This window comes from Manis javanica, chromosome 6 (genome assembly GCF_040802235.1).
Source record: "Manis javanica isolate MJ-LG chromosome 6, MJ_LKY, whole genome shotgun sequence".
NCBI lineage: Eukaryota > Metazoa > Chordata > Mammalia > Pholidota > Manidae > Manis > Manis javanica.
In genome coordinates, this window is record NC_133161.1 from 145093015 (window position 1) to 145120297 (window position 27283).

General features: G+C 45.9%; 2 protein-coding genes across 5 annotated transcripts; one reads left to right on the forward strand and one right to left on the reverse strand.

The window, feature by feature from the left end:
* Nucleotides 1-2147: 2147 nt before the first annotated feature.
* IFT46 (intraflagellar transport 46) lies at nucleotides 2148-16175 on the forward strand. The gene is given in 14 exon segments (XM_017642450.3): nucleotides 2148-2385; nucleotides 3061-3157; nucleotides 4100-4179; nucleotides 5673-5738; nucleotides 5740-5826; nucleotides 6534-6661; nucleotides 8355-8429; nucleotides 8581-8674; nucleotides 9115-9243; nucleotides 11495-11616; nucleotides 11991-12057; nucleotides 14787-14847; nucleotides 15145-15230; nucleotides 15704-16175. Coding segments are annotated over 12 exon segments (1056 nt in total). The 5' UTR covers nucleotides 2148-2385; nucleotides 3061-3157; nucleotides 4100-4134; the 3' UTR covers nucleotides 15800-16175.
* Nucleotides 6680-27249, reverse strand: TMEM25 (transmembrane protein 25). Of its 4 annotated transcripts, XR_012132708.1 has the most exons (10): nucleotides 27111-27231; nucleotides 26626-26794; nucleotides 26036-26347; nucleotides 25295-25585; nucleotides 24959-25090; nucleotides 24610-24640; nucleotides 24374-24474; nucleotides 24155-24241; nucleotides 21629-24003; nucleotides 6680-7348 (listed from the first exon to the last, which is right to left on the reverse strand). XR_012132708.1 is itself a non-coding variant. In XM_036992737.2 (9 exons), the coding sequence occupies exons 2-9, from the start codon at nucleotides 26693-26695 to the stop codon at nucleotides 23930-23932; spliced, it is 1098 nt and encodes a 365-aa protein (XP_036848632.2). In that variant the 5' UTR covers nucleotides 26696-26717; nucleotides 27111-27249; the 3' UTR covers nucleotides 20008-23929. The 4 variants fall into 4 exon arrangements, 2 of the variants coding, with proteins under 2 accessions (XP_036848632.2, XP_036848634.2); XM_036992737.2 differs by lacking the exon at nucleotides 6680-7348 and having other exon boundaries at nucleotides 20008-24003; nucleotides 26626-26717; nucleotides 27111-27249; XM_036992739.2 differs by lacking the exon at nucleotides 6680-7348 and having other exon boundaries at nucleotides 20008-24003.
* Nucleotides 27250-27283: the final 34 nt, after the last annotated feature.

Sequence of the window (27283 nt, forward strand, 5' to 3'; positions counted from 1 at the left end):
ATGGTTTGTAAACTACATCTTTAAAAACAATGTGAAGAATACATGGCAGTTACTGTGCTTACCTCCATTTTGGTGAAGAAAAAGATGAAAAGTTTAGAAAATTTACCCAAAGTTCTAGGCCAATATATAATGGAAATAAGACTCAAATCTAATCTTTTGAGTCTCTTGGTGTTCTCCCCTGCCAAATGTCAGACTTAGAGTATATGTGAGTCAGCAGTTCTTCCCTATATTTTATTCCCATATCATTGGCTCACCTCTACCACACTCATCCACTGCTGCAATGATGGATAAACAATCTTTTATTGTTTATTTGGGGTCATGTACTTTACACACGCTATCTCTAATCCTTTACGACAATCCTGATAAGGTCACTTAAGATTTAAAAAAGTGAAGCATTTGCCCAGTCACTCAGCCAGGAAGTGGTAGAGCCAGGATTCAAACCCAGCTTCTCTCGTTATGACATATTCCCTCTTTACACCTCCTGTGTATTCCTTAATGTTTATTGAAAATTTACAGTGTACCAGGCATTACTCTAAATTCTTCACACAGATGATTTCATTTAATCCTCACAAGAATTCTCTATTTTACAGGTGGGGAAACCAAGGTACAGAGAGGAAAACTATTCTACCACAGGTCTCAGGGCTAGAAAGGACCAAAGCTGAAATTTGAACAAAGGCTGCTCTACTTAAGAACCCGTCCCCTTAAGCACTGCCTTATAGAATTCTTACGCTTACTCATTTCAATTCCATCTCCAATGGCTTTCTAGCGGAACCTTTACAAAATTTGCATATTTGAAAACTTTGCATGTCTGGAAGGATAGATGTCAGAGTGTATTGTTCATTTTCTTATAAAAGCACACATATTTTTAAAAAAGATAAACAAATTCCTAATTTAAAAAAGGGTAAAAATTCTGCCTGGAATTGTTGCTTGATTGTGGCAGCTTCCAGGAGCCTTCAATATGGACAGATGAAGCTTGGCAAAGATCAATTGATGCTGATTCTTTGGAAATAGACGTTAGCTGAATTACACTGCATAAGAAAAGTATTCCAGTAAACATACTTGTGAGGAGGGCCTTAGAGGCAGTATGTGATATGGTTAAAAGCAGAGACTTGGGAATTAGATTGACCTGTGTCTGACTCATTTTCAGCACTTACTAGCTAAGTGACTTTAGGAGAGTTACTTTAAATCTCCTAAACTCAATTACCTAGGCTGCAAATTGGCAGTAACATCTATCACAATGTTGTTAAATTAGAGAACAGATTAGTAAAACTATATAATCTAAGCGCTCCCACATAGTACGTGCTTAACAATACGTATCCATTATTACTAGCAATAGCAGAGAAAATTTTTTAAGAAATATTTTGCAGTTCCATTTTCAATCAGAAATGTTTCAGAGAGGTGCCTCTCATTTTCCTTTTTTAAAAAAGCCACTTCCCACTTTCCTCCGAGGGGTTTTCAGAGTCAAATTCCCAGTATTCTTTTCTGTTTCTCTCTCTTCAAAAATTAACTTTGTCAATAGTTTTGAAATATTTGTTCCTCACATAGTCACTACTCCATTCATCCATCCAACGAACATTTTTTAGAGCACCCCATTTATCCAATGCACTGAAGCCAGTCACAAAAGACCACAACTTACATGATTCCATTTATATGAAACATCCAGAATAGGCAAATTTATCCAATGCTGTGAAGAACTTAAAAATTAGACACAGACCCTACCCTAAAGAAGCTCGGTCGTCTTTAGCAAATAAACGTATAGGACTCCAGGTTGAATTTGAATCTCGATGGATAACGAGTAATTTGTTAGTGTACATATGTTCCATGCAATGGGACACAGTGAAGGGAAAGAACTATAACGTAATATAAATATAAATAAAAGGACATACAAAGTGTTGTGGAGATATTTCCTGGAAGTTTGCCTAAATTCTGACTAGACGGGTTCACGATGAATTGCATGCCCAACGGTCCGAGTCCTAGAGGCGAAAACGCACACCGTTATCTCCAGATTGGAGGGCTAACTATACGAACCGAAATTCATCAACCCGCTTTGCCACCCTCGGCCGCTAGATGCCGCCACAAACGTGTGTACTGAAACCATAGACAAACAAGCGACTTGATCGCCCAGAGAGGCGTCATCCGAACCCCTCTTGATCTTCCTTGGATCCTCCGCTGGTAGAGAGGAAACGCGCGCGTGAGTGGAGAAAGTCTCACGAGAGTGAAAGCAAGATCGCGCGACTTTATTATTTTATTTTATCCTAGCGACCGACAACAGGACGGTTGCACCCAGTTGAGCCCTAAGGTGGCCTGGCCTGAGATTGGAGTGAGACCTCAGCCCCTGGCTGGGGTTCCTTCCATACCGAGGAGACGGATTCAGAGGGGCTCCAGGTAATTCGCACTCGCCCTAGCGGAAAGGGAACTCCCTTTCTCCCTCCCAAGAGGAACGTAAGGGGCTCCCCTTTCCCCCGCCGGTTCCCCGATCCCGTTCCATCCTCATGACAGCTGCTCCTCCTCCCCTTCAAGCCACCACCAACCATCCCCCTTTCTTTACTCCCCAAGGTCGGGAGGTGGAGAGGGCGGCGATACTTTCGGGATTTTTAGAGGGGACCGAGAGACTGGAATGTACCCTCGTTCGGCTAAACGAAGTGACCGCGAGGGGACTCCAGAGACAGGACCCTTTCTAGAGCCTCTGCAGCCTCCCCTGGGAAGCCCCGACAGCCCTGGGAAAACCCGCCGAAGCTGAGGAGAGAGCCGCGGTCTGCAGACCTGTCCTAGCGCGCGCAGCCTGCGGCTTTGGCGGAGCTGCTGCAGAAGTTGGCTGTCCTTCCCTTGCACGATTCCCCAGTTCCTCAGCCAGCCCGCCGGCGGCTCCTAGGGGCTGCGGCCGAGTGACTTAACTGTTCGACCTGGGGCCCGGAAGCCCTAAGGAGAGTTTGAATGGGGGTGGTTTCATGTGAAACTGGGTAAGGCAGAGGAGCCAAAGCGGGTTTGGAATCGCACCTCTCCACTGAGTGCTTTAGGTCGTCTCATATGAGCTACGTAACCGTGTGTCCTTTTACTTAGACCCAGATTGTTGAAAACCAGACGTATGATGAGCGTCTAGAGATTAACGACTCTGAAGAGGTTGCAAGTAATTATACTCCATCCCCAACACCCAAAGGTAAGAGAAGAATGAAGAGGAAAGAAGAAAAATGGTTCTCAGAACAAAGAGCAGGACGGATTCATGATTGTCTCCAAGAAGTTCATATTTTTATAATAGCAAATATTGGCTTTCAGAGTCAAATTACTTCGCTTGCCATTGTTTCTGTTTTCTAACTAGTTAAGGGGAGCTAAAACACAGCCATCCAGATTGTAGGATCTTCTTCCAACCTGACCAGTGTTTGCTGTCACCATTTATTTAATGGTATTGCTCTGCTTGCAATCTGCCAGAGGTTCCTGGGGTTTTTTTTGACTTACCAAAACTGTTTTGCCCAGTTTCAAAGATGCTTCAGTAATCTGCCTTTAACCTGCAATCTGAGTCAAAATCTCAGTGGAATATTTTAAGAGGATTTAATGCTGTCATTTATTCAACAAATAGTTTTTTGAATGTCTACTAAGTCACCTTATGCCTAGCACTAGGTAGGTGTACAGTATTAAAGAGACATTGACCCTGCCATCCTGATGCTTATAATCATGAGAAACGGATGTTAAATTACTGACCTCCTTTAGGGGTGGGAATCCTGAGACTCAGAGGTTAAGTCATTTGGTGCAAGTGATAGAGTTTGTCCTTCAAACCTAGTCTTCTGACTATAATCCCGCACTTTTCACTGTACGAATTACTATCCTCATTTTACCAATGTATAAACTAAGGGCAGATTTTATATTATTTATATAATGGCAGATAGTCAATTAGTGTAATATCCCAGTGCCTTAAGAACAGTAGTGCTTAGTAAATAGATCTTGAATTGACAGAGCTATGACTAGGATTCAGTCTCCTGTCTTTTGGTTATATATTCTTATAAACCTTGTTCCATAAAACCATTATAGCATAGAATACAAGCTAAAAATTTTTGTCTTTAAAATCATTTTAATAATAACCTAAGGAAAAAACTTTCCTTTTAAGGACCTCTTCATTCTACCCATCTTCCTCACAAGACTATGGCGGATAACAGCAGCAACGATTTTGAAGAGGAAAATAACAAGGTGAAGTATAACCCACAGCTTCTTGTGGAATTTCTGCCTTCAGTCTTTAGAATTGTTTTACAACAATTCACCTGTTATAAATATTTCTTGAATACTCACCTCCAGTGGTTGGGTACCTTTGCTCATGGAGGGAAGTCAGGAGCAATGAACCGTAAAATTCTGACTCTCCTTCAGGAATAAAACCAACTATCAGAGCAGACTTTGGAGAGGAATTTCATCTAATGTAGACCAGTGCTTCACAAACTTAGGATCGTAAGAATCACTTGGGGTACTTATTTTTAAAGATACAGATTTCCAGTCCCTACCCAGAACCACTCAAGCAGAATCTTGATAGTAAAAGCCTGGAAATTTATCTTTTCAGTAAGCACTCCAAGTAATTCTTATAATAAAGCAAGTTTGAGGTATTGGGCTAGGCATTTGTTCATTGTCAGCACTTGTGACACTGCCAGTATTTTGTAAAAGAGGCTTTACTTTGAAGGCTTAAAACCCAGATGTCACTCTATTGTCATTTTGTGAACTTAGAGGATTGCCCTGTGTCTGAAAAAAGATTGAAAGATGCCTATAGCTCTAGTCAGATAAGACCTTGAAGTTGCACGTGTGCTCTGCTTACCGGCCATTGTGTTCAGCTTAGCACATGATTCAATCATTACATTTAATTGTCCTTCAATACAAGAGCTTTGAAAACTCAGGGGGTGAGGAATATTTGAAGTAATACAGAAAGCTGCAGTGCTCTAGACTGATTTCATAAAGAGCCCCCAAAGTGACATTTTAAAGTAGTCCCACTTTGTGACTAGTGTGATGTTTTAACATCTTACCCACAAGGTAATTTTTAGACATTTGTGTGTGGTATAGAAAGTCCTCTGCTTTGAGATCAAGGATTTTGCAAAGCACAACTTTGAAGAAGTGGACAAAAGAAAAGTGAGTAATTTTCTTAAATTGAACTCCTGATTTTGTATATTCACCCTAAATTGGTATAGACTTCTCGCTGTGATCAATATTCAAGGCTCATTTATCTTCCCAGTTGAGTGTGCACCCAGAATCAGCAGAAACAGCCTACTTTTGAATAGCCTTTCAATTGGCAGTTGACATCCTTAGAAAGCCCCTTGTGCCATACTGCTTCCCATGTGACCAAGGATAATTTTGACAGATTGTGAATTAAGAGAAGACTAACAGATTGTTACCAATTGTTACCATTAAGGAGTGAATAAATTCTGTGTCTCCTGTCACACACATATTACCTATTAGTTAAAATATATTTTTAACTGTGTATAATAAATCTGTGTTATGCTTACAGGAATATGTGACCAAAAGCAGGTTTTGATGTCCTGCAGTGTACCCCAGTTTTATGTGTTAACAGCTGCTTGACTGTAAAAGAAACATTAACTTTTAAAACTAGAACAAAACATCTGTTAACCTCAGTATAAACCACATGGCATATGGAAATCGAGCTTTCAAAACCTACTTTAAAAGGGGGCCAACTGGTCATCCTTCAGGTCCTAAGTGAGGGCATGCCGCAGGCTCGAGGCTACAGAGGCAAAGACGGGGACCATGTCGCAACTTGCCCCTGCAAGCCCCAAGTTCCGCCAGACCCCTTCTCGTGGGCTTGAGAGGGTGGGATGGCACAGAGAGAACCAGAAGCTCAGAGAGGTAGGTTATAATGCGGAGAACGGAAGAGGCTCGTTTCGTGAGGTCTAATGTGTAGTCAGTGCATTCAACTAACGGGGGAAGGGCAGGAAAGTGTGGACAGGTCAGACACCCACGGAAGAGCAGGATCACTGAGCAAAATAGAAAACCCCCAGTCTGCGGAACTGCGGGTCCCATTTCAGGCACAGGGCTGACTATGAACTGTCTTCTTTTGATAACGCAAGCAGCTTACTCTGGGCAGTCTTGCAAATTAAATACTAGATTTCCTCCCTGAGATCTTTGTATTAAGGTTCCCTAAAGGCATCTTTTCACTTCCTCTTCCCCCATTTCCTACCAGAATAACTCTTAGGGTTGTCTTCCTGTTGTTCAAAGTGCCTAATTGGTAGGGTTGAAGCTGACCTGGTAACATTTACGCAAGTTCTTGGGATCTCCTAGCTAATAGGCAGAATAGATACATACTGGATAAAAGTTATATCCAGGCCCCAAATAGAGAAATAGAATATGGTTATAGCAAGGGGGGGGCCAGTTTGTAGCTAAACAGGACTAGAAGGTTCTCGAGGCCCCTCAGGGGAGTGCCACCTCTTTCTGGTGATTGGGTGCTGGGTGGGAGGGTACTGGGCAGAGCACTAGGGGAGAACTGGGCATGGTACTCCTGAATGTCCCCCTTATGTGGACCTTTCTGTGCCTACCCCCCCCCCAACCTACCTCAGGAGAAGAAGACCGCACAGCTGACCCCTCAGCGGGGCTTTAGCGAAAATGAGGACGATGATGATGATTCATCTGAAACGGATTCTGATGCAGACGATGATGATGAAGAGCACGGGGCCCCTTTGGAAGGGTGAGGAAAGCCACGTGGTCCAGGGCACCCAAGCGGAGGAGGAGAGCACCTCCTTCAAGACGCTGGCCTGGGGGGCACCAGTGAGAAGGGAAATTCTAGCATCTCCCTTCATCTCCTTACTTAGGATTTTTGGATGTCTCAGAAACCCAACACACTGAAGTCTTCAATCTTTTCTGGCTCCACGGGCTAACTGAGTCCTGTGGTGTCACGTGCACCATCTGAAACATTTGTGCGCTTGGGGACTTTAAAAAGACTTACTGAGTAAATCTAAAGGATAGTCTCTGCCTTCAGGGAGCTCACAAATTAAATAAATAGATTAACATTTATTTTAATTGTACTTTAAATTTAATTTTAAAATGAATTAAACACATACTAAAGCATTTCTGTTTCACAAGGAAAACATACATGCAAAAAAGCATTTCTATTTGAGGCTCAGGTTCTTTTTGGCCAGGTAGAGAGTAGATGCTTCAGAAGCCCCACATGAGGTAAAATACCCCTCGGTGATGCTGAAGTAAAAATACCTCAGCCTGTTCCAGCCATGGTGCTAGGTTAGTCAGGACGGCCATCCCCCTAATAGGTTTTAATCAAAGTGGGTTCCAAGCCTCATCCATTTAAAATACAACTACTGGTTAAATAAATGATGGTATAGCCATTCAGTAGAATTCCATCTAGTCGCCAAAAAGTGCACTATAAAGAAACAAAGAGATAGGTTAAATTTTTAAAAGGTGGAAAAGTGTTTACGCTGTGTTACCATGTGTATAAAACATGACGTAGACTAGGATACGCTAGAGACTGATAATAGTGATTCTGCAGGGAGGGCAGCTTGGTGGGGAGGGGCCTGGGTGGGAGGGAGACATAACTTCACTGTGTACACTCTGTACCCTTCCCTTTGTATCGTGTGTGCATTATTTATTAGAGAAAGTTCTTTAATGAAAATTAAAAGTTACCTTTAGATTATCCTGCAGGTAGCCACTAAATAAATTAGGCAACTGTTTAATCCCAGACTGACTTTTCGTGCTTCCCAATTTACTTCATGATCATGCTTTCATAAATTATAGTCCAGGGAAATGAGAATTTTAAGTCACTAATACATTTAATTCTTTTGTTAGGCAACTCTCCCCAAAAGAACTTCGTTAATAACCTTCCAAGTCACTTACATAGTTTGCTAATATTCATTTCATTACATTTTACTTAATTGTAATTAATATGTGTTATATACATATTTTTTACCATATACATTTCTTATATTAATACAAGTACTTTTTAAGTAATTATACAGTATTCAACTTGACATACCTAACCATCTCTCAAATGTTGAATATTTTGTTCCTAATTTTTTACTTTTATAAATAACAATGTCAAAAAGATCTTTTTTAAAAATTCCTTTTTTTCTTGGGGCAAAGTCTTTTCATGTCAGAAATTAAAATCTCACCTATGTCGATTATACCTCAGTTTTAAAAAAGAAATTAAAATCTCATTCCATCTTTTCATCCCCTTCTTTCAAAAAAAAGGGGAAATAATCTATGAACATTCTAAAATTCTGTAAAGTTATGTTTTGGATTTTCTGCAGTTCTGTTCTTCATGGTCAGAGATAACTGAGCTAATTACAATCAATTTTAAAGTTGCCCTGCAAACCAGGACACAGCCATTTGTTCTCCTCTGGCCACCTTGAACCACGTTTTCCTTTCCCCAGGGCCTATGATCCTGCAGATTATGAGCACTTGGCGGTTTCTGCTGAGATTAAGGAACTCTTCCAGTATATCAGTAGGTGAGCACTTGGACCTCCCAGCACAGCTCCCTCGCCCTGCCTTCTCCTTCCCTACCTCTGGACTGAAACAGGGCTGTTCTCCTTCGACTGTTTTAGCCTAATAGCAAAGTTTCTCCGACTGTCCCCACTTTCCCTTGGCAATATCTCCTAGGCACACGCCGCAGGTGATTGACCTGGACCACCGACTGAAACCTTTCATTCCTGATTTTATCCCAGCCGTCGGGGATATTGATGCATTCTTAAAGGTACAGTCAGAACAGCCTAAAAATGACTCCTTAGGTGTTCCTCTGCCCCCTCCATAACTCTAACGATGCCATTGATTTCCTTGACTAGCACTGGCTACCTTGATGTATTTCTTTTCATTGGAGTCCTTAACCTTGCTCTCTCCTCCAAATTATAGTCATTACTATTAGGTAATACTCGATTATCCCATTATGTATTAAATATTTGTCATATATTTGCCTCCTAATTATCCATGACTTCAGCCTTGTTTTTAAGGTCCAATAGATCATGCATTTTTTTCTAGACGGTATTTTTGTACAACATGGTATACAAGCATGCCTTCCAACACTAGTAACAGTGATGCACCAGAATTATTCTTCCTCTTCAGCTTATTGGAAACAACTGTGGCTATTTTATGTCCCTCCCATTTTTTTCTTTGCTTCAATACCTTTCTTTTAACCAGGTCCCACGTCCTGATGGAAAACCCGACAGCCTTGGCCTGTTGGTATTGGACGAGCCTTCTACAAAGCAGTCGGACCCGACAGTGCTTTCTCTCTGGTTAACGGAGAATTCCAAGCAGCACAGCATCGCAGTGAGCCACTAGCTTGTACAGGCCCCAGGGTGGGAGGCCAAGAGAGGGGCCTTGCTATTTGTGCAGTTGACTTACTGTGTATCAAAAGGGATGGATACGGTTTCAGGCCAGCTTTCTTTTCTTTTTTTTATATGTTAGAATCATATTTTTTTTTTTGAGAGGGCATCTCTCATATTTATTGATCAAATGGTTGTTAACAACAGTAAAATTCTGTATAGGGGACACAATGCACAATTATTAATCAACCCCAAGCCTAATTCTCAACAGTCTCCAATCTTCTGAAGCATAACGAACAAGTTCTTACATGGTGAGCAGTGCAAGGGCAGTCATATCACAGAAACTTTCAGTTTTGATCATACATCATGAACTATAAACAATCAAGTCAGATATGATTATTTGTTTAATTTTTATACTTGATTTATATGTGAATCCCTTATTATTTGTTTTATATGTTTCTCCCTTATTATTATTATTTTTAAATAAAATGCTGAAGGGGTAGGTAGATGCAAGATAAAGGTAGAAAACATAGTTTAGTGTTATAAGAGGGCAAATGTAGATAATCAGGTCTGTGCCTGTAGACTAAGTATTAATCCAAGCTAGACAAGGGCAGCAAAACATCCACGGATGCAGAAGATTTCTCTCAAAACGGGGGGTGAGGTTCTAAGCCTCACCTCTGTTGATCCCCAATTTCTCACCTGATGGCCCCCCTGCGACTGTGCCTGTCTTAGGTTGTTCCTCCCTTGAGGAATCTTACCCGTCTCTGGCTAACCAGTCATCTTCCGGGGCCATACAGGGAGATGTAAAGTTGGTAAGTGAGAGAGAAGCCATATTGTTTGAAAAGGTTAGCTTTTTACTTCTTTGCAGATTTATGCCCTGTGGCTTCTATGCCCAGCATTTGTCTTGAGGTATCTTTACCAGTTGGAAGAATTATGATTCTCGGTAATTTTCGATATGAGGCACGAATTCTACTACAGGGTTGTAATTAGGAAGGAAGAAGAAAAGCTATAGAGGTAGCAGGTGGAAGAAAACATGGGAAGATTGATTATTTCTTTGATATATCTTCTTGTAGAGTAACATAAGCATGTATAGGTTTTAACAAACTACTAATTAAATTGCATACACACATTAACATAATAGGAATACAGCTACGTAATAAAAGTAGACCTACAATTACCAGCCATCTCCAGTAAAACCAAGAAAACCAGTTAGGTACCCTAGGCATTTGTGAAAACTTATCAATGATATGATGGATATTGTCTAACTGAATTTGGATAGTTTGAGAAAAATCAGACAAATTAAAACAACACATTCCTGGGAACTGTTCACATCCCATATGTTCTTTTAACAGTAGATAGTCTATAGTCGCACGATTTTGGAGCGCTGCGACATGCACTTCTCCTAATTCTTGGTTGAGTTCCGACAGTATAGATCCAGTCAAATTTGTTGTTTTACTGTATGCACAGCAGGCCAGCTTTATTTTTTAAGATAGTTTTAAAATAGTTTTATTGCAATATAATTTACCTGCCATAAAATATGCCCTTTTAAATAGTACAATTCAGTGATTTTTAGTATATTCACAGAGTTGTACAACCATCACCACTACCTGATTTAAGAACATTTCCATCATTCTCAAAAGAAACCCTATACCCATTAGTAGTCACTCCTCATTCTGCCCTGCTTCTGACTCGTAACTACTTCATTCTTTTTCTTGCAGCTGAATAATATTCCATTGTACAGACATACCACACTGTGTTTATCCTTTCACCAGTTTTTTCCAGCTTTATTAATTTGCTGCTATGCACATGTACAAGTTTTTGCGTGGACATACATTGTTACTTATCTTGGATAAGAGTGGGGTTGCTGGTCCATGTGGTAACTGTTTAACATGTTGAGGAGTTGCCAGACTGTCCTCCAAAGTGGCTGAACCATTTTACAGTCCCACTAGCAATGATGAGTTCCAGTTTCTCCACATCCTCACCAACATTTGTTATTGTCTGTCTTTTTTATTCTAGCGATCTTAGTAGATGTGAGACAGTATCTCACTGTGGTCAGTCCTGTTCCATTGACCTGCCCTCTTCCCATGACGCCAGGAAGTTTTATCAGGGTTTCCTCTGATCTTCATTTGGCTGCGCTCAGGCTTCCCTAGTCATCTTCATTTACCTTGTATATGAAATAGAGGCATATGAGCCGCCACTGTAGAAATGAGAGCTCATTCAGTGCCCTCAGCCAGGCTTCCCCCTTATTTTTCTAGCAACATATGAAAGTAAAGAGCCTGGAAGATGCAGAAAAGAATCCCAAAGCCATCGACACGTGGATTGAGAGCATCTCTGAGTTACACCATTCCAAGCCCCCTGCAACTGTGCACTATACCAGGTAAGAAATACAGTATTCTTCACCAGAGTGACGTCACCACAGTAACCCATGGTAACCTTCACACGGGTGGGCTCACCGCTTCTGAGAAGATGGCTGGAAGGCTGAGGACCTATCTGATGAACCTGTGGTCCTGTGGATCCTGGCAGCTACTGGCCGAGATTGCAGACATAAAGATTGTGATTTATCTGGTGTTATTACTTAGTCAGCTCCTCCAAACCCCAGGCCCTGGGTAAGCGTGGGTCTTCAGTCTGTGTTCTCCTGAAATCCTAATGTGTCAGGTTGACCACCGACCTTCATCCTAGAGTGTCCTGATCCAGAGGCTGCTGATGTCATCAGTCCATGTTTCCTGTTCATATTTACCTCTGTACTTTTAGGCCCATGCCCGATATTGACACGCTGATGCAGGAATGGTCCCCAGAGTTTGAAGAGCTTTTGGGCAAGGTGAGTGGGAGGTAGCAGGAGCTAAGAAAGTATGTCACTCATTTCAGGGCCAATGCTTCCTCTCCTCCTATAGTGTCGTCATCACTCACATGGCATTAACATTAACAAAACTGTTAATTTTCACCAACTGAACATCTTTGTCTGACTAACACATCAGATCAAAAAACAACATAGCTAACATCCTCGAAGACCCCTCATCCCCCTACCTCCCAGCATAACCGCTGTCCTGATTTCTAACAGCATAGACTAGGTTTGCCTGTTTTGTGTTCTGTCTAAATCGAATCATACTCTTTTGCTCACCTATATTGCTCGTCCATATGGAGATTCACCCATATTGTGTTTGCATTGTGGTTGTACATTTGTTCTCATTACTGTAGCGGTGTTCCACTGTTTGAATATATGACAATTTATCCCTCCTGTAAATAGCCACTTGGGTAGCTTCCAGTGTGGCGTTATTATAGATGGTGCTACCGTGACCGTTTTAACACGTGCCTTTGGTGAACATACGCACCTCCTGTATTACTTTAAGCTCCATCTTCACAGAGGTATTAATGCTATTCTAAGAAGCTGATGTCCCATTCATAATTACTCCACAAATTTAAAAAAACACCTAGAAATGAATTTAACAAGAAGTTGGTAAGACTTTTTTGAAAACAGATTATAGAACTTTAATGAAGGGCAAGACACAAGATGTGAATGAATGAGGAGTGCAGCTCCTCGCAGCAGATGGGGGGATCCACCTCCCAGCACTGTCAGCCCTCCCTGCATCACTGTGTACGTGTATTGCCACTGCAGTCAGGATGTTAACTGCATTTTTTAGAACTTAAACATTCAGCAGTCAAGTTTATCTGAGACAATCAATTTTTAAGACTAATCATGAAAATTTTAGGAAAAAATAATGGGAGGATTTGCCCTATCAGACATTAGAACACATCAGGATGCTACAGTAAATAACACAGTAATGTACTGGCATAGGAATAGAAATAGATCAGCACATAATAATCCAGAAATAAACCCACGTGTATGTGGGCTTTGGACATATAAGAAAGGTAGTATTTTAAATGACTGGAGATAGAATGGGTTGTGATGAGATGACTGACTAGCCATTTGAAAAAAATTAAGTTAGGTCTGTGCCTCAGCCATATGCATACATGAACTCCAAATGAGTTAAAGTTAATGTGAAAGTAAAGCTACCCAGTACTATTTTTTAAAATAGAAATATTTAATACTGTAAGGATAGTTAGGTGTTAGCATAATAAGAAACTTAAAACTGATAGTGGGGAAAATGTGACATTTCAGACTCATAGAAATAAAAAGTTTTAAGTACCAGTAGTTACTATAAACAGAGTTAAAAGAGTGATGGATTGAGAAAAATTATTCTCTCTCACACATGCATACACACACACATACATATAACTATATTTTTATATAGTAAATATAATCAAATATACATATATGACAAGATTACTGTCCAAGTCCAAGGGAAGAGCTCCTACATACCAGGAAAAGAAAGCTGAGCAAAGAGAACTAGCCTGTTTAAAAGGGCTGCCCCAGCCCCTCCATGTTCCCCACCCTCTTTCCTGCCTTTTCTGCATACTTAGCCTCTAACGTACTTATCTTGTTTTTTGTTTCTCCTTAAAAAATATTACCTCCATGAATACAGAGGGATTTTTTTTTCTTTGTACATGTTTATTAAAGAATTTGGAAACCACCTCTTTCCTCACAGCATTTTAAAGCTGTGGCTGAGGAAAAATATCTGCTTAGGGAATTGAATAGATTGTAGTACATCTATTTAGTGAAATACTTTTGATACTGTTGACTAGATATTGATAGTATTGAACAGATTATAGTACATCCATATAGTGAAATATTATTTGACCTTATTTCTCTGATATGCAGAAAAGTCAATGATATGTTAAGTGAAAAAAGGAAGTGGCAGAACTGTGTAAAAAGAGAACATTTTTTAAAGAAACTAGTGGTTTTTAAACTTACAGGATGACTTGCTTAGATCCAGAACCTGTCACTTGAGTTGTTATGTCCACTTTTTTGGTTCCTATGGTGTCCCATCTGGTGTTATGACACCAAGTAACTGTAAATACTTGCTACAATGTGGGGCCAATTTCTTCTTCACAGGTGCACACCAGGAAGATAGCATGGCGGTAGATTTAACTTATAAAATCTTCTGGCCTTTTTATATCATCTGCTACTCTGGTGGCCAATGGGTATGGCCAATTCCATATACGGATCAGAGGGAGAAAACTGCATGTTGTAGTGTTATTTGCCAGGACGGCCATAACAAAGTACCGGACCTTAAACAGCAGACATTACTTTTCTCACATGTCTGGAGACTGAAGTCCGAGAGCAAGTTGATTCCTTCCAGGGCCGCTTTCCTTGGCCATGTTCCCCGTGTCCTGACACGGTCGTCCCTCTGCATGTGTCTGTGTCCTAATTTCCTCTTCTTGTAAGGACCCCGTGGGTAAGTCTTATAAGTCATACTGGCTTAGGGTCCACCCTCACGACTTCATCTAACTTCATTATCTCTTATAAGATCCTATCTCCAAACACAGTCACATGCTGAGCACTAGGGGTCAGGACTCGCACTTGAGTTTTGACGACACAATTCAGCCATGACATGCCCTGTGCTAGGAGCTCTTCTGCTCCGGAGAGAGAGGCGCTGGGACCGCTGCAACTTCAGCCCCTTGACTTGGCTGCATCTGTGCCCCTCCTAGGTGAGCCTGCCCACCGCTGAGATTGATTGCAGCCTGGCAGAGTACACTGACATGGTCTGTGGTAAGTGCTTCCATCCTGTCCTTGTCCCCATCTCTGCATAAATTCTTGTAGGTTTTTGAAAAGGCTTGTTTACTCTGGGAAGAGACATGTTGAGTTACAGCCTTCACTTTCAGCCCGCTGTGTTGTTCGGCAGCACTGAAGGGTGGTATTTGGGCTTATGTGAGTACCTGCTGGGTATTCAACCCTCAAAATCATAGTAATACATCCCATTCGGGAGGGGACTGGCCATCCTAAACAGCAGTGGCCCTAATTCCCAGAGTGTTGATTGCTTCTGCTCACGGGAGTTCTTCATTTCAGCCGTCCTAGACATCCCTGTCCACAAGAGTCGGATTCAGTCTCTCCACCTGCTCTTTTCCCTCTACTCAGAATTCAAGAACTCACAGGTGAGACTAGCGTTAGTGACCAACTTAGGCCACGGTGAGGGTCACCACAGCCTTCACTGTGCTCAGTCTGCTGTGACTGTCCCGTGGCAGTGGAGCACTTCTGCTGGAGTCACCATTCCCCTTCCCCATGACCGAGAGAGCAGCCAAGCAGGCAGGGGTGGGGCCTGCAAAGGAAGGGGAGCTGGGAGAGACGAGGGCCGCAGACGGGCCAGTGCAGGATTTACAGAGGTGCTCATTCGTGCAGGAGAACAAGGTGGCTTGAGAATGGAAGCAGGGATGGGGGGGAAAAGGTTCACTTTAAAGAAGGTGGGGCAAATTTCTACTTGTTTTTCAAAGACAACACCATGGATTGTTTGGGAAGTAGAACTGGGAGAAAATAGGAGCTTAAAGGGCTGTAAAGATGTTAGTCTTGCTAAAGTGTAGCAACTAGCAGATCTCAGATACTCCACATTCCTTCTCCTCTTCCCTCACAGCATTTTAAAGCTCTAGCTGAAGGCAAGAAAGCATTCACTCCTCCCTCCAACGCCACCTCACAAGCTGGAGATGCGGAGACATTAACCTTCAGCTGAGCCACCTCCCAGGTTGCTGTGTTTCAAGGCTGAGCTGACTCCTCTGTGCCAGCTGAGGAGGGCTCGCTGTCAGCCACCTGGCATCCTTGCCTTGACTCAGGCACAGTACACGTCCTGTTACCCTCTCCAGACAGCACTGCGCATGTGTGTTAAATGGCTGCTGCCTGCCTCAGCTTTCCTTCCCATGGGAATCATGCTTGTGTACCACGGTGAGGATTTGTGCTGGAAGAATTGGAATTTCTGGGATCCCGGGATACTCAGGTTGAGAGGAAAGCTTAAAAGATACTCCTTTTGAGATAGATAGCAATGGAAATATTTTCTTTCATTCTTAAAGTTAGCTGGCAATGATTTTGCAAATAAAATGCTGTATCTTTCAGGTTATCCTGCTATTCCATAATAATATGAAAGACAAACGGCAGACAGAGCTAAAGCAGAGACAACGAACTTGGTCCAGTAACAGGCCTCACATGAGTAACAGTTCAAGCAAATCAACTTGGGAAATAAAATCAAAGCTGCTCCTCCAAAGTTGTCAGTAGAGGGGAATCATTTTTCTGCAGAACTTATTTTTTCTAGAGGTGTCTGCCTGCCTCACGGGTTAGCTGCCTGGCTAGCTCCAGACCAGTCCGCCTGTGCGCTCAGGGAGGCCGATACTGCAGTGATCCAGGTGAGAGGTGCTCACTCCTTGGATTAGTAGAGACGGACAGATTCAGGAAATATTTTGGAGGTTATATCAGCCAAGCTCCAGACAGGGAGTCAGAAACCAGGCTGGTTATTTCTAACAAAGGGTGTTCAGTGTGGGAAGTTGGTTACAAAAGTGTTAGAAGGGCTGAAGGGGCAGCAGCAGAACGGAAGGCGCGTGCGTGGTGTGCGGGCCTGTGCTGGGCTGGAAGCTGGGCTGCGGAGAGCCTGGCGGGCTGGCTGCATGGGGCTCAGCTGCCACCCGCCACCGTCATCCGCTTCCACAGCAGCTGTGAACACTGGCTGCTGCCTCCCTTCTCCCACCTTCCCGTCCCTGCAGCGCCTCCCATGGGCAGAAGCGAGCAGCTGGCCCTGGCAGTATGAGGGGCGAGTGCACAGATAGCCAGCAGGCCTCAAACTTGGCGACAGGTCAGAGGTGGAGGGTGGAGGGAGCAAAATCGGGGATGACTCCCAGTTTTTGACATAAGCAACTGAATAGGTAATGGAGCCAAGTACTGACGTGGGGGGAAAATGGGGCAAGAATTGGAGGGAAAATTATATTAAAATGCCACACTGTCAGCCTAGCATCTCCCCAGGGAACACGTGGGCGTGAGGGCGGTTGTTTCTTAGACTCTTAAACCAACTAAGATGTTTACATTTTGCTTGACTTTGAGGAGCACAGACTTCTGTGCTCAGGCCTCACTCGGCCATCCTCTCGGGACCAGGTGCCCTGCTCTCAAGCAGACGGCATCGGTGCTCCCGGTAACGCACAGGCAAGAAAGAAATGGCGAGAGGGATGCAGATTCTCCGTCAGGCCTCCAGGGAAGATCAGACTGCTGCCTCTGGCTGGAGCTGAGGCTCGGCACTGATACGTACAGTCGGTTCTCGGTGGGCACGGTAGTTACGTTCTAAAGTCACTGCCAACGCTGAGCGAGCATGGACGGAACCACTGCCCTTAGAGGAGACAGGTTCGGCTCCTGCGTGCCTCTGTTAGCAATGTCATCAACCAGCCTTTGATGCACATAAATTAGCAAGTAAAAGTGAATTCACGAAGGTGCAATCTGCAAACAATGAGGGTCAGCTGCCTATGTCGCTGGATTCGGAGCGCCTTTCCGCTCCCCTCCCGCTCCAGCGCCCAGCGCAGCCCCGCCGTGGGCCTCACCACGCTGCCGTCTCACGGGCCCCTCTCCCTGCCAGCAGTCTGTTACCGCTCACCCCCCGCTGCTACTTGTCTGTGACCCTAGGAAAGAGCAGTCACCCCTAGGTCCCAGTTAGCCTGGCTACAAAACACTTAGACACTAACTGAATTCGTAGGCTTGTCCTGTGGGTAAAACTGTGAAAAGATGAAGTGCCAGAAAATGTAAGATGTTATAATAATTATGTTACTAAGGATAAATTTTGAAATAGGCCTTATAGAGCTTCCATTTGGCTACTCTCCCCATGCCGAGGCCCTCCTTTTCGCAGGGCCCACGGCAAAACCAGGCTGCTTGCCAGGCTGTGCGCGGGACTCAGGAGTCCCCTCGCTAACTGGGCTTCCCCGCAGGCTGCTTTCCTTGCTTGAAGGGCCGCTCCCCTGCTGCCGCTCCCAGGCTCTCAGTGCTGCTAATAAACACAAATTGAATACAAGTAGTTCCATCTTCCCTCCCTCCTTTACCCCTACGGAATGACAGTGTAGGAATAATAACAATAAAAAGGTATAAACCAGCAGATAATGGGAAAGAAAATGACCGTAGAGGACACAGCACCACCATTTTGGAAGACGGTCAAGTGCTAAGTGATTTATTGGTGGGGGAAGGGAAAAGCCCTGAAATTTGACTGCCAGCGGAGGCGAGGGACCGAGAAACCAGCACGAAGTAGGCTATTCGACACCGCAGGACCCTGGAAAGGGTCAGGAGTTAAATGTGTGAGATACTTCTGGTGGCATGTGTGCAGGTTGGGGCTGAAAACAGCAAGACTATAGAAGGCCTGTAGGGGACTGGGTCCGCAGAAACCCCCCCCTTCTGCGCTGCCCACCTCCTGACCCCGACAGACAGTCACCCAGGAGGCTCTGCACAGGAGAAGACTGAGCACCTAGGAGGACAGGAGTAAGGGTCCGTATTTAAAATAAGAGGAATGAGCAGTGAGACCGTCAAGCCTTGTCCACACTTACGCCTGCAGCGTAGAGTAGTAGAGGGTCCTCTCTGGGAATCTGATCAGCCAAAGAGGAAAGGCCTACGGACACTGCCGGGGGGTCTTAAAGCAAATGTCTGGGTCCTTGTCACCTGTCACCTTCCAGTCAGCTTTCTGGTCTCTCATTCTTGCCTGTGTATATACGCATGTTTGCAGCCTGCATTCCTAAACAGGAATGTGCAGACATCACCAGACATTTGAAGAAAGCCAGAAAAATAAAGACCAAAACTGAAAAAAAAACAAAGGAAATCAGAGAAACAAAACAGGCAAGATGAAAAAAAAAGTGTTAAAATGATATTCACACAACAGTAGTTCTTAAACTTGGTTGCATATTAGCATTAACTGGAGATCTTCTAAAATTGTTTCCTCTCCCAGACAACACACGAGACTGATTTAAATCACAATTTCTGGAATAGGATTCAGAAACTGTATTTTTTTAAAGCTCCCCAGAGCATTTCAATATGCAGACAAATTTGAGAACTGCTGTCACAGATAGATGAGCAGATTCTACATCCATGAAATAAAAACAGAAGACTTACAAAAGGAACATGCAGTACAGCAAGAAGGCACAACAATGATAAACATGTTGCCTGATAACAGACCCTCAGAGTATATGGGGCAAAAGTTGGAAACTGAAGGGAGAAAAAGACGGGTCTACAGTAATAGCTGGACACTTCACTACGCCACAGGCAATAGTGGATAGACAGCCAGACAGAAGAAGATGAGGAAAGAGGGCTTAACGCACACAAACTGAAGTACCTTCTTTGACCACAACAGAATCAAATTAGAAATCAAAAATGGGAGGAAAACTGCAAACCCCACACATTTTTGGCAATTAAAAATACACCACCAACGGGTCAAAGAAGAAATAACAAGAGAAATGAGAAAATGCTTAGAAACAAATGAAAACGAGTACATAACATACCAAAACTTAGAGGGCGCAACAAAAGCAGTGCTCAGAGGGGAATGTATAGTTGTAATGCTCCCATTAAAGGGGATCTCAAATCCAAAGATGGACAAAGACATTTACAAGTTCACCCTTGTAAAGTACGATTTGGTGGCTTTTGGTCTGTTCACAAAGTTGGCCATCAGTCATCAGGATCTAGAAAAAGGAAAAAACTACATCCAAAGCTGGAGGAAGAGGAAGAAAATAATAAAGAATAGAGCCGAAATAAGTAAGGGAAAAAACAATAAAATCAACAAAACCTGAAGTTGGTTCTTTATTAGCAAAATTTCAGGCCTCAGCCAAAGTATCTAAGGGAAAAGGAGACTCAAAAACTACAATCAGAAATGAAAGTAGGGACATTACTGTCAATTCTACAGAAAGAAAAAGAATTAGTACAATGAACAACTGCATGCCGACAACGTGGATGACCCAGACAAAGTGGACAAATTCTTAGGAGCAAGGAACCTACCAAGCCTGACAAAGAACATTGGAAATACTTGAATCCATAACCAAAATTAAAAAATCGAAGTAGAACAGATTGATGGTTGCAAGAGTTAGTGGGGGTGAGGGGGGAAAAATGGGTGAACTGTTATTTTTAGTTTAAATAAATCGAATGAATTTTTCAAAAAATCTAAGTATACATAAAATGAAAAATTTTTAAGTGGACCATTTTTAAGTGGACGATTCGGTGGCCTTAAGTACATTCACACTGTCCTACAACCATCACCACACTGCAGCTTCAGAACTTCATCATCCCACACTGAAGCTCTGTACCCATTAAACAGTAATTCCCACCCCACCCCTGAGCCCCTAGTAATGTCTCTATTTTCTGTCTCTGAATTTGCCTGTTCTATGTGATACATAAATGGAATCATACAAAATTTGTCCTTTTCCATCTGGCTTATTTCACTTAATATTTTCTAGGTTCGTGTGTCAGAATGTCCTTCCTTTTTAAGAGACTGCATGATATTGCATTGTGTGTATAAACCACATTTTCTTACCATTCAACTGTTGATGGACATGGGGTTGCTTCTACTTTTCAGCAATTGCAAACAATTGTGTGTTGGTGTAAAATAACTTTGAGTCCCTTCTTTCAGTTCTTTCGGGAATAAATGTAGAGGTGGGATTGCTGGATCATATGGTTAATTCTAGGTTTAACTTTTTGAGGAACTGCCATACTGTCTTCTGCAGTGACTGTACCATTTTACATTCCCACTAACAATACACAAAGTTGAGCATTCATTTTTACAAGTCCTTATTAAATAGTCTGTTGTATTTAACACAGACCAGGTGGAAATGCACTGCTGAGAGCTGTGCCTACCCAGATGGACCGCTGTAGATTCAAGCTCAAGGCAACTGACCTGTTACTGTTACTGGAGGTTAAAGATGAAAGATCAAGTGACTGAAGTATATGAAAAATTGCTGTTCTTTCCCAGGAAAGAGAACTGCCATGTCAGCGGCCTTACTAATGCTTGAAAGCTCCATGATCCTCACAAAGATTAGGATTTCAGAAATACCAAAGAAGGAACTAGGTCAGGGATCCCTCAACATTATATTATGAAAATTGTCAAAAGAATTTTGTGATAATTGGACAGTGAACCCTTACATATCTACCTAAATCCTACAATTCACATTTTGCTAAATTTATCACACATCCATCCATCCCATCCACTCATCAATCCATCTTGCATCTCAAAGTAGGCTACAGAAATCAAGGCATTTCACCCCTAAACACTTTAGCATGCATACAATTAACTGGAGTTCAAATATATTTACCATTCTTTTGTTAGGTGAAATTTATACATAGTGAATCCAATTGATGACTTTAGGAACTAGGGCCTTGCTGAGATATAGTTCAGATAGCATGAAGTTCACCCTTGTAAAGTACAATTTGGTGGCTTTTGGTCTATTCACGACGTTGTGCATCAGTCACCACTCATTCTAGAACATTTTCACCACCCGAAGAAGATACCCCATATTCATTAGCAGTCACTTCCCGTCCTGCCCTCCCCCAGTCCCTGGTGAAACTGACTCACCCCTGCCTGTAGGTATGCCTCTTCTGGGCCCTTCTGGTAAATGTGGTCTTCCAGATTTAGCTGCTTTCATTTAGGGTCATGTTTTCATGGTTCACGGGTGTTGTGATTTGAAGGGTTTTCACCTGCATAATAGGCAGGGGTTTTCTTAATCTGCATTTTCTCAGAAAAGAGTCTGTAACTTTTATCAGTTTTCCAAGGTGTCTATGACTCAGCCAAAGAATAAAGACTCTCTGCTCTAAGGACACGTGTGAAGAACTGGGACACTGGTGTGAAAGCCCACCCCTTCGTAAACACTCAAGGGGGGGAGATTCGCCCAGGAAGAGTAAACGTCTTACTCTCTGCTCAAGGGAGACCTTGAGTGCAGCTGAGAGGCACACAGGGCTCCTAACCTTGCCAAGCTATTACGGAAAGGGCTGCACGACCCCCAAGGGCACAGTGGCTCAGAGCCAACAGACTTGACAGCGAGGCACCCTGGTCCCTTAAAGTTCTGGAGCCATAAATGAGCTTTTGTGCAAGATCAGAGTAGAGGCTGGAACTGAGCTCCTTCAAGAGGCTGGGCAGCCCCAGCCACTCTTGTGGAGGAAAATACTGAAGAGAGGGCTGGCCAGAAAGCCAGAGCCAAGCCAGCCTGCTGCTGATGGTATGTATATATATGTGCCCTCAAAACACTCACCCTGTTCATGGTCTTTTTCTTCCCTCAAGATTCTCCAGAAAGTTTTTTTTGGAAAATCGCAGCTTGGTCTGAGCCTTCTGTACCCTGCATTGGGACCAAAGGACTCAGCATAGCTGAGCCACTGTCCTGAGGAGGCGGGGGGTCTGCTAGGTGATACTGACCCAGTGGGACTCAGACCCGGGGAACAGCTCAGATTCCCTGGCCCGGCACTCCCGAAATAGAAAATGCCAGTCCCGTCGTCAGGAACAGTGTACTTACTTATATATTTTTAAAAATAAAAGATCTGAAGCAAATAAGGTAAAATGTTAAGATTCAGCAGAGTTGAGTAGTGGGCACACAGGTGTTTGTTTTATCTTCTCTCTAGTATGAATTAGAGATTTCACCTAAATGAAATAAAACACATGCAACATTCACTCAATGAAGTTTATTGAGTGTACTGTGTGCCTAATTAGCACTGTCCTAGGCAGTAACAGGAGAAAAATTACAAAACAAGGTATCAACAAGGGAAAACTATACTCTGCACTATATTTGCTATCATTTCTATATTGTTTTTCAAAGAGTCCCTGGGTCGTTCTGCAGTATGTGGTATCCCTTTCTCCACGTCCCCTAAAGCTTCCGGCCCTATTAAATTAATGTGCTGCTAGGACCATCCCCCAACACGTCCCCTAATGTGCTCATCCACTTCGAGGAGCAGCTTCCTGCTGATGGGGCAGGTAGCTTTGGTCCTTCTGTGGTGGGGGAGGCATGTTGGGAGGGCTCAGGGTACTCACAGTGAATCACGGGGAGGCCAGACGGGGGAAGCCACAGAGGGGGCCCTGGGGCCCCCGCTCACCCCTCCCCAGGATATGTGCTTAAAGTGCTAACACTGTAAGAAAAAGATGCACAGCTACATGCTGTCCTGGAGGCCACCAGACTCACCTCCCTCTAGTCCTTCTGACTTGTGCTAACACCAGGCACTGGCACCACCAGAGGCCAGGCCAGGGGAGATGCCCACTGCCCAGTGAAGAAATGGGAAAGCCCAGTATATAACCTACGAAGCCCAAAAGGAGGCGGGGCCAGAGAAGGGCAGCGAGGTATGCAGCAAGAGGGACTAGTCTGTGCTTGGCCAGTACCTCTGGGCCAGGGGTTGGTCCCCGTGCGGAGGGCAGCTAGGCTCTGTGCAGCGAGCAGGGTTCTAAATGTTCCCCAAGGGAACGAAGCTGTGTAGCATGGGAAGGAAATCTAAGACGTGCAGGGCTCTCTGTGTCCCCCAGCCAGGGACGCCCACCATGCCTGCTGTATAAGGTGCTGAGTATTGGTATGGGGCACAGAGCAGGCCCAAGTCAACAGGGCCACGCCACACAGACGCTGGAGGGCCTCTGAGCACACCCAGACGGAGTTCTTCACCTGGGCACAGGTGTCACATGCAGGTCCCCACCCCGAGTTAGAACAAGGGGCTTAGGTCCAGAGGGCAGCCTTGCCAAGGACACCTGTGCCTCTGAGGGGCACATCCCAGTGAAGTGCCTCATGTGGATAACACAGAGGGTGTCCCATCCTCATGTGGATGACACAGAGGGCAAGGGAAGTGGCAGGGGTATGACCTCTTGGTGGCGCAACATGGCCAAGCAAGCCCCCGTCTCGCCTGCCGCTCACAGCCAGATCTCATCACTGCTCACACTGGACACCCGGTAGATGTAGCCCAGCATTGGGAGACGGATGAAGCCTGTGGGGTCAGAGATGCCCAGGGGTCTCAGTAATCCTCAGTCCTCGGCAGCTGGGAGAGCCCTCTCTGCCCCCTGGGGACACGGAGGCCTCTGTCATACACATAAGGGCCGCGCAGCGGAGGCAGAGGCGGCAGGCCCCTCTCCCAGTACCTCGGCTGGTGAGGAGGCCGCCGGGCTCTGGGTCCAGAAGCTCCGGCCGGCTGTTGTTCCGAGCCACGTGCCCATCTGTGGGTTTCCCTGTTGGGTGCCAAAGGGGTGGTGCCCAGGATGAGGAATGTGCCTGGTGGGCCTAGCTCCCCTAAGTCCCAGGTCTCTTTCTCGAAGAACCTCCGAAGATAAAGCAGGGCATGCAGAGGGTCCCGGATGTACCTCTGGAATCCGGGGTGAGGTCATTGAGCTGCAGGTTGGACGGCAGGGACATGTTCTCCCGCGGCAGGCGCACGTTGTTGAGTTTCAGGTTATTGGAGTCACTGCGGGCGCACAAAGCCAGCAGGCGCGGGTTCCTGCCTTGCCGCTGGCTCCAGAACTACCAGAAACCCCAGCTTTCCAGGCGCCCCCATGCTGCATCCCAGGTCCACCCATTCGCCCAGCCGGCGAAGCATTACCTAGAGATCAGAGATGGGCGCCGGGAGGGGCCTGAGGAGAAAGAAACGGCCCCGCTTTGCTCAGTGTGCCCACCCACTCTGCCTCTGCCCTATGTCCTGCCAGACCCAGGACCCTCAGGCAGTGGGGTTTCTCAAATGCCCAGTGCTGGCTCTGGGACCAGAGACTGGGATCCCAGCACCTGCCCTGCCACCTGGGATGCATGTGGTCTTACCCACGGCTGTACCAGGAGGACCTTCTGCCACTTGTCAGAGATGACTTGACCCGCCCAGTTCCACTCCCTGCCCTCGCTGCTCACCCCGACCCCTGCCCCCCCCAGCTGCCCTCCGCTCTCCTGCGCTGTGGCCCTACCTTTGGTCTTCTTCTCTTTTCTGCAGACCAGGCAGGCCACCAACGTGCTGAAGCCCACCAGGGTGCCCAGGGCAAGCCCTCCAGCCACAACGAGGCCCAGCAGTGGCACTTCCACCCGGGTGGCCAGGAGCCCTGCAGGTCATCCTCTGGTTAGGTTCCAAGTGAGTGGGACCCCCAAATCTGAGATGCCACCATACTACTCTGTTCTGCCTGCTCAAGGTGTCTGGGGATAGCTCATTCACAAGACTCACCCCAAGGGCAACAAGTCTCCCCATTTCTCTACTGTGATCCCGCTCCCATCTGAGGCTTTGCTGAGCCAGTTGCTGCAGTGCCTACCTGGGGCCGGAAGCGAGGCGCTGGTGACACCCACATCGTTGGTGGCCACCACCGAGAGGTTGTGTGCCAGGCTGCGCAGCTGCAGCTGCACCGTGTGGTTGGTGAGCCAGGGGTAGTTCTGGGCATCCAGCACCAGGAAGTCGGAGGCGTTCACGGTCACTGGCCCATCCTGGTCAATCCAGGTCACATTGGCAGGTGGGTTGGCACGCACCAGGGCAAAAAGGACAACCAGGAGGCCTGGGCCCGGAGCTTCCTGGTACTTGGCCCCAACCTGGGCAATCTCCGGCTTAACTGGTGCAAAGCAGAGGCCAAAGTGCTCTCATCCCAGCCCTTCATACTTCCTGCCCTTTCTTCCCAAACCTAGAAGGGAGCCCAGGCCTGGGCCTCTCCTGTGGGGGGCACTGGGAAAAAGGATGGCTGGGTCTGCCAGAGAGGTAGCATTTCACAGTGATCAAGAGTCTAAACACCAGTGCCCGGAACCTTGAATGCTGGCTCTGCTACTTACTGCTGTATGACCTTGGGCAGATTGCTTAACCTGTCTGTGCCTCCATTTTCTTGTTTGTAAAATGGGGATAACAATAGCAATTACCTCATCAGATTACTGTGAGTGTAAAGTGAGTTAATATTTGCAAAGTGATTGCTTAAATGTTTTTGTTAAATGTCCTATCAGACCACCAGCCCAGTGGCTGCTGGGGGTCGCTGCGCAGAGAACCTCTCCCTGTCCGTTACAGGGGCACTCACATTGCACATTGAGGATGACGGAGGCGTTGGCTGACCGGCCACTGCCCGGGTCCTGCAGGGAGCAGTTGAGCTCATGCTGGGCCCGCTGGGCAGTAACAGTGAAGGTGCTGGTGCCTCCAGAGAAGGCCTCCCCACCCACACTCAGCAGTCTCGAGGTGCTGGCCTCCTGCAGCTGTCCATCCAGGTACCAGGCCAGTCGGGGGGTGCCAAGCCCCCCTGTCACCCGGCATGTGAAGGCGTGACGTTCATTCTCCTGAAGTGCCCGCTCAGCCCAGGTGTGACCATCAATTTGTGGTGCCAATTCCCCCCAACCTGGAACACAGTGAGGGGGTTCTGGGGAGAGCTGAGGGAGGATAGGTACTGTTCCGAAACCGGAATGAGGTCCAGTTACAGAGGCGCCTTAGGCTGACAGGTGGAGAGCCCGGGTTCTCTCACTAGGGAGTGACTGGACCTTGGGTAGGTGGGTGACAGGAGCGCAGCTCTGGGGCCTGGGGCCTTAAGTGGGTAACCAAACCGAAGGGGCAGACAAGGAGGGGAGAGAGGGGGCCCTGACCCGAGCAGTGCGTGGCCAAGGACGAGCAGGGGTGTACCTGAGCTCAGAAGGGCTGGCAGGAGCAGCAGTGAGTGCGGGAGGGTGGCTGGGCCTGGAGGCAGCGCCATGGTGACCGGGCCGGGCCCCAGGCTGCCGAGAGAAGGGGCGGGCCTCGGGGTTGGCCAGGTGAGCGCAGGCAAGCTTGGTAATTCCTCTAGGAATTTACTCTCCAGAAACAAAAGTAAACCACGCAAAATGTAGAAGGCGAAGACGGAACAGCGAAGCCCAAAAGCCCAAACCCATCCAGCAGGCACCTGCACACCCCGCGGGAGCAGAGGGCACGCTACGTTCTGGGACGCACAGGAGCAACGAGCCGCCGCGCGGCCCGGCCCGGGCCCAGACCTCACGCGCACGCAGATGCTCGGGTACAGGTGCCCTCCCCGGGCCGTCCTCCCGACCCCTTCTCTCTCTGCCCCACCCGCCCTCCCATCCTGCCCGCGGCTCAGGCGGACGTGGGCGGGACGGGCCTCCGCCGCGGCTCACCTGGCTCCCTCCCGAAGCTCCGCCGAGCGACTGCTCAGGTCTGCGGAGCGCCGCAGTCCGCCGCATCGCGGGGGCGCGCCAGGCAGGGCCAATCACTGCCCGACACCGCCCCCGGCCCCGCCCCGGCGTCAGGTGGGCGGTGGCGCCGCAGCAGCCCGGCCTCCTGCGCCGGT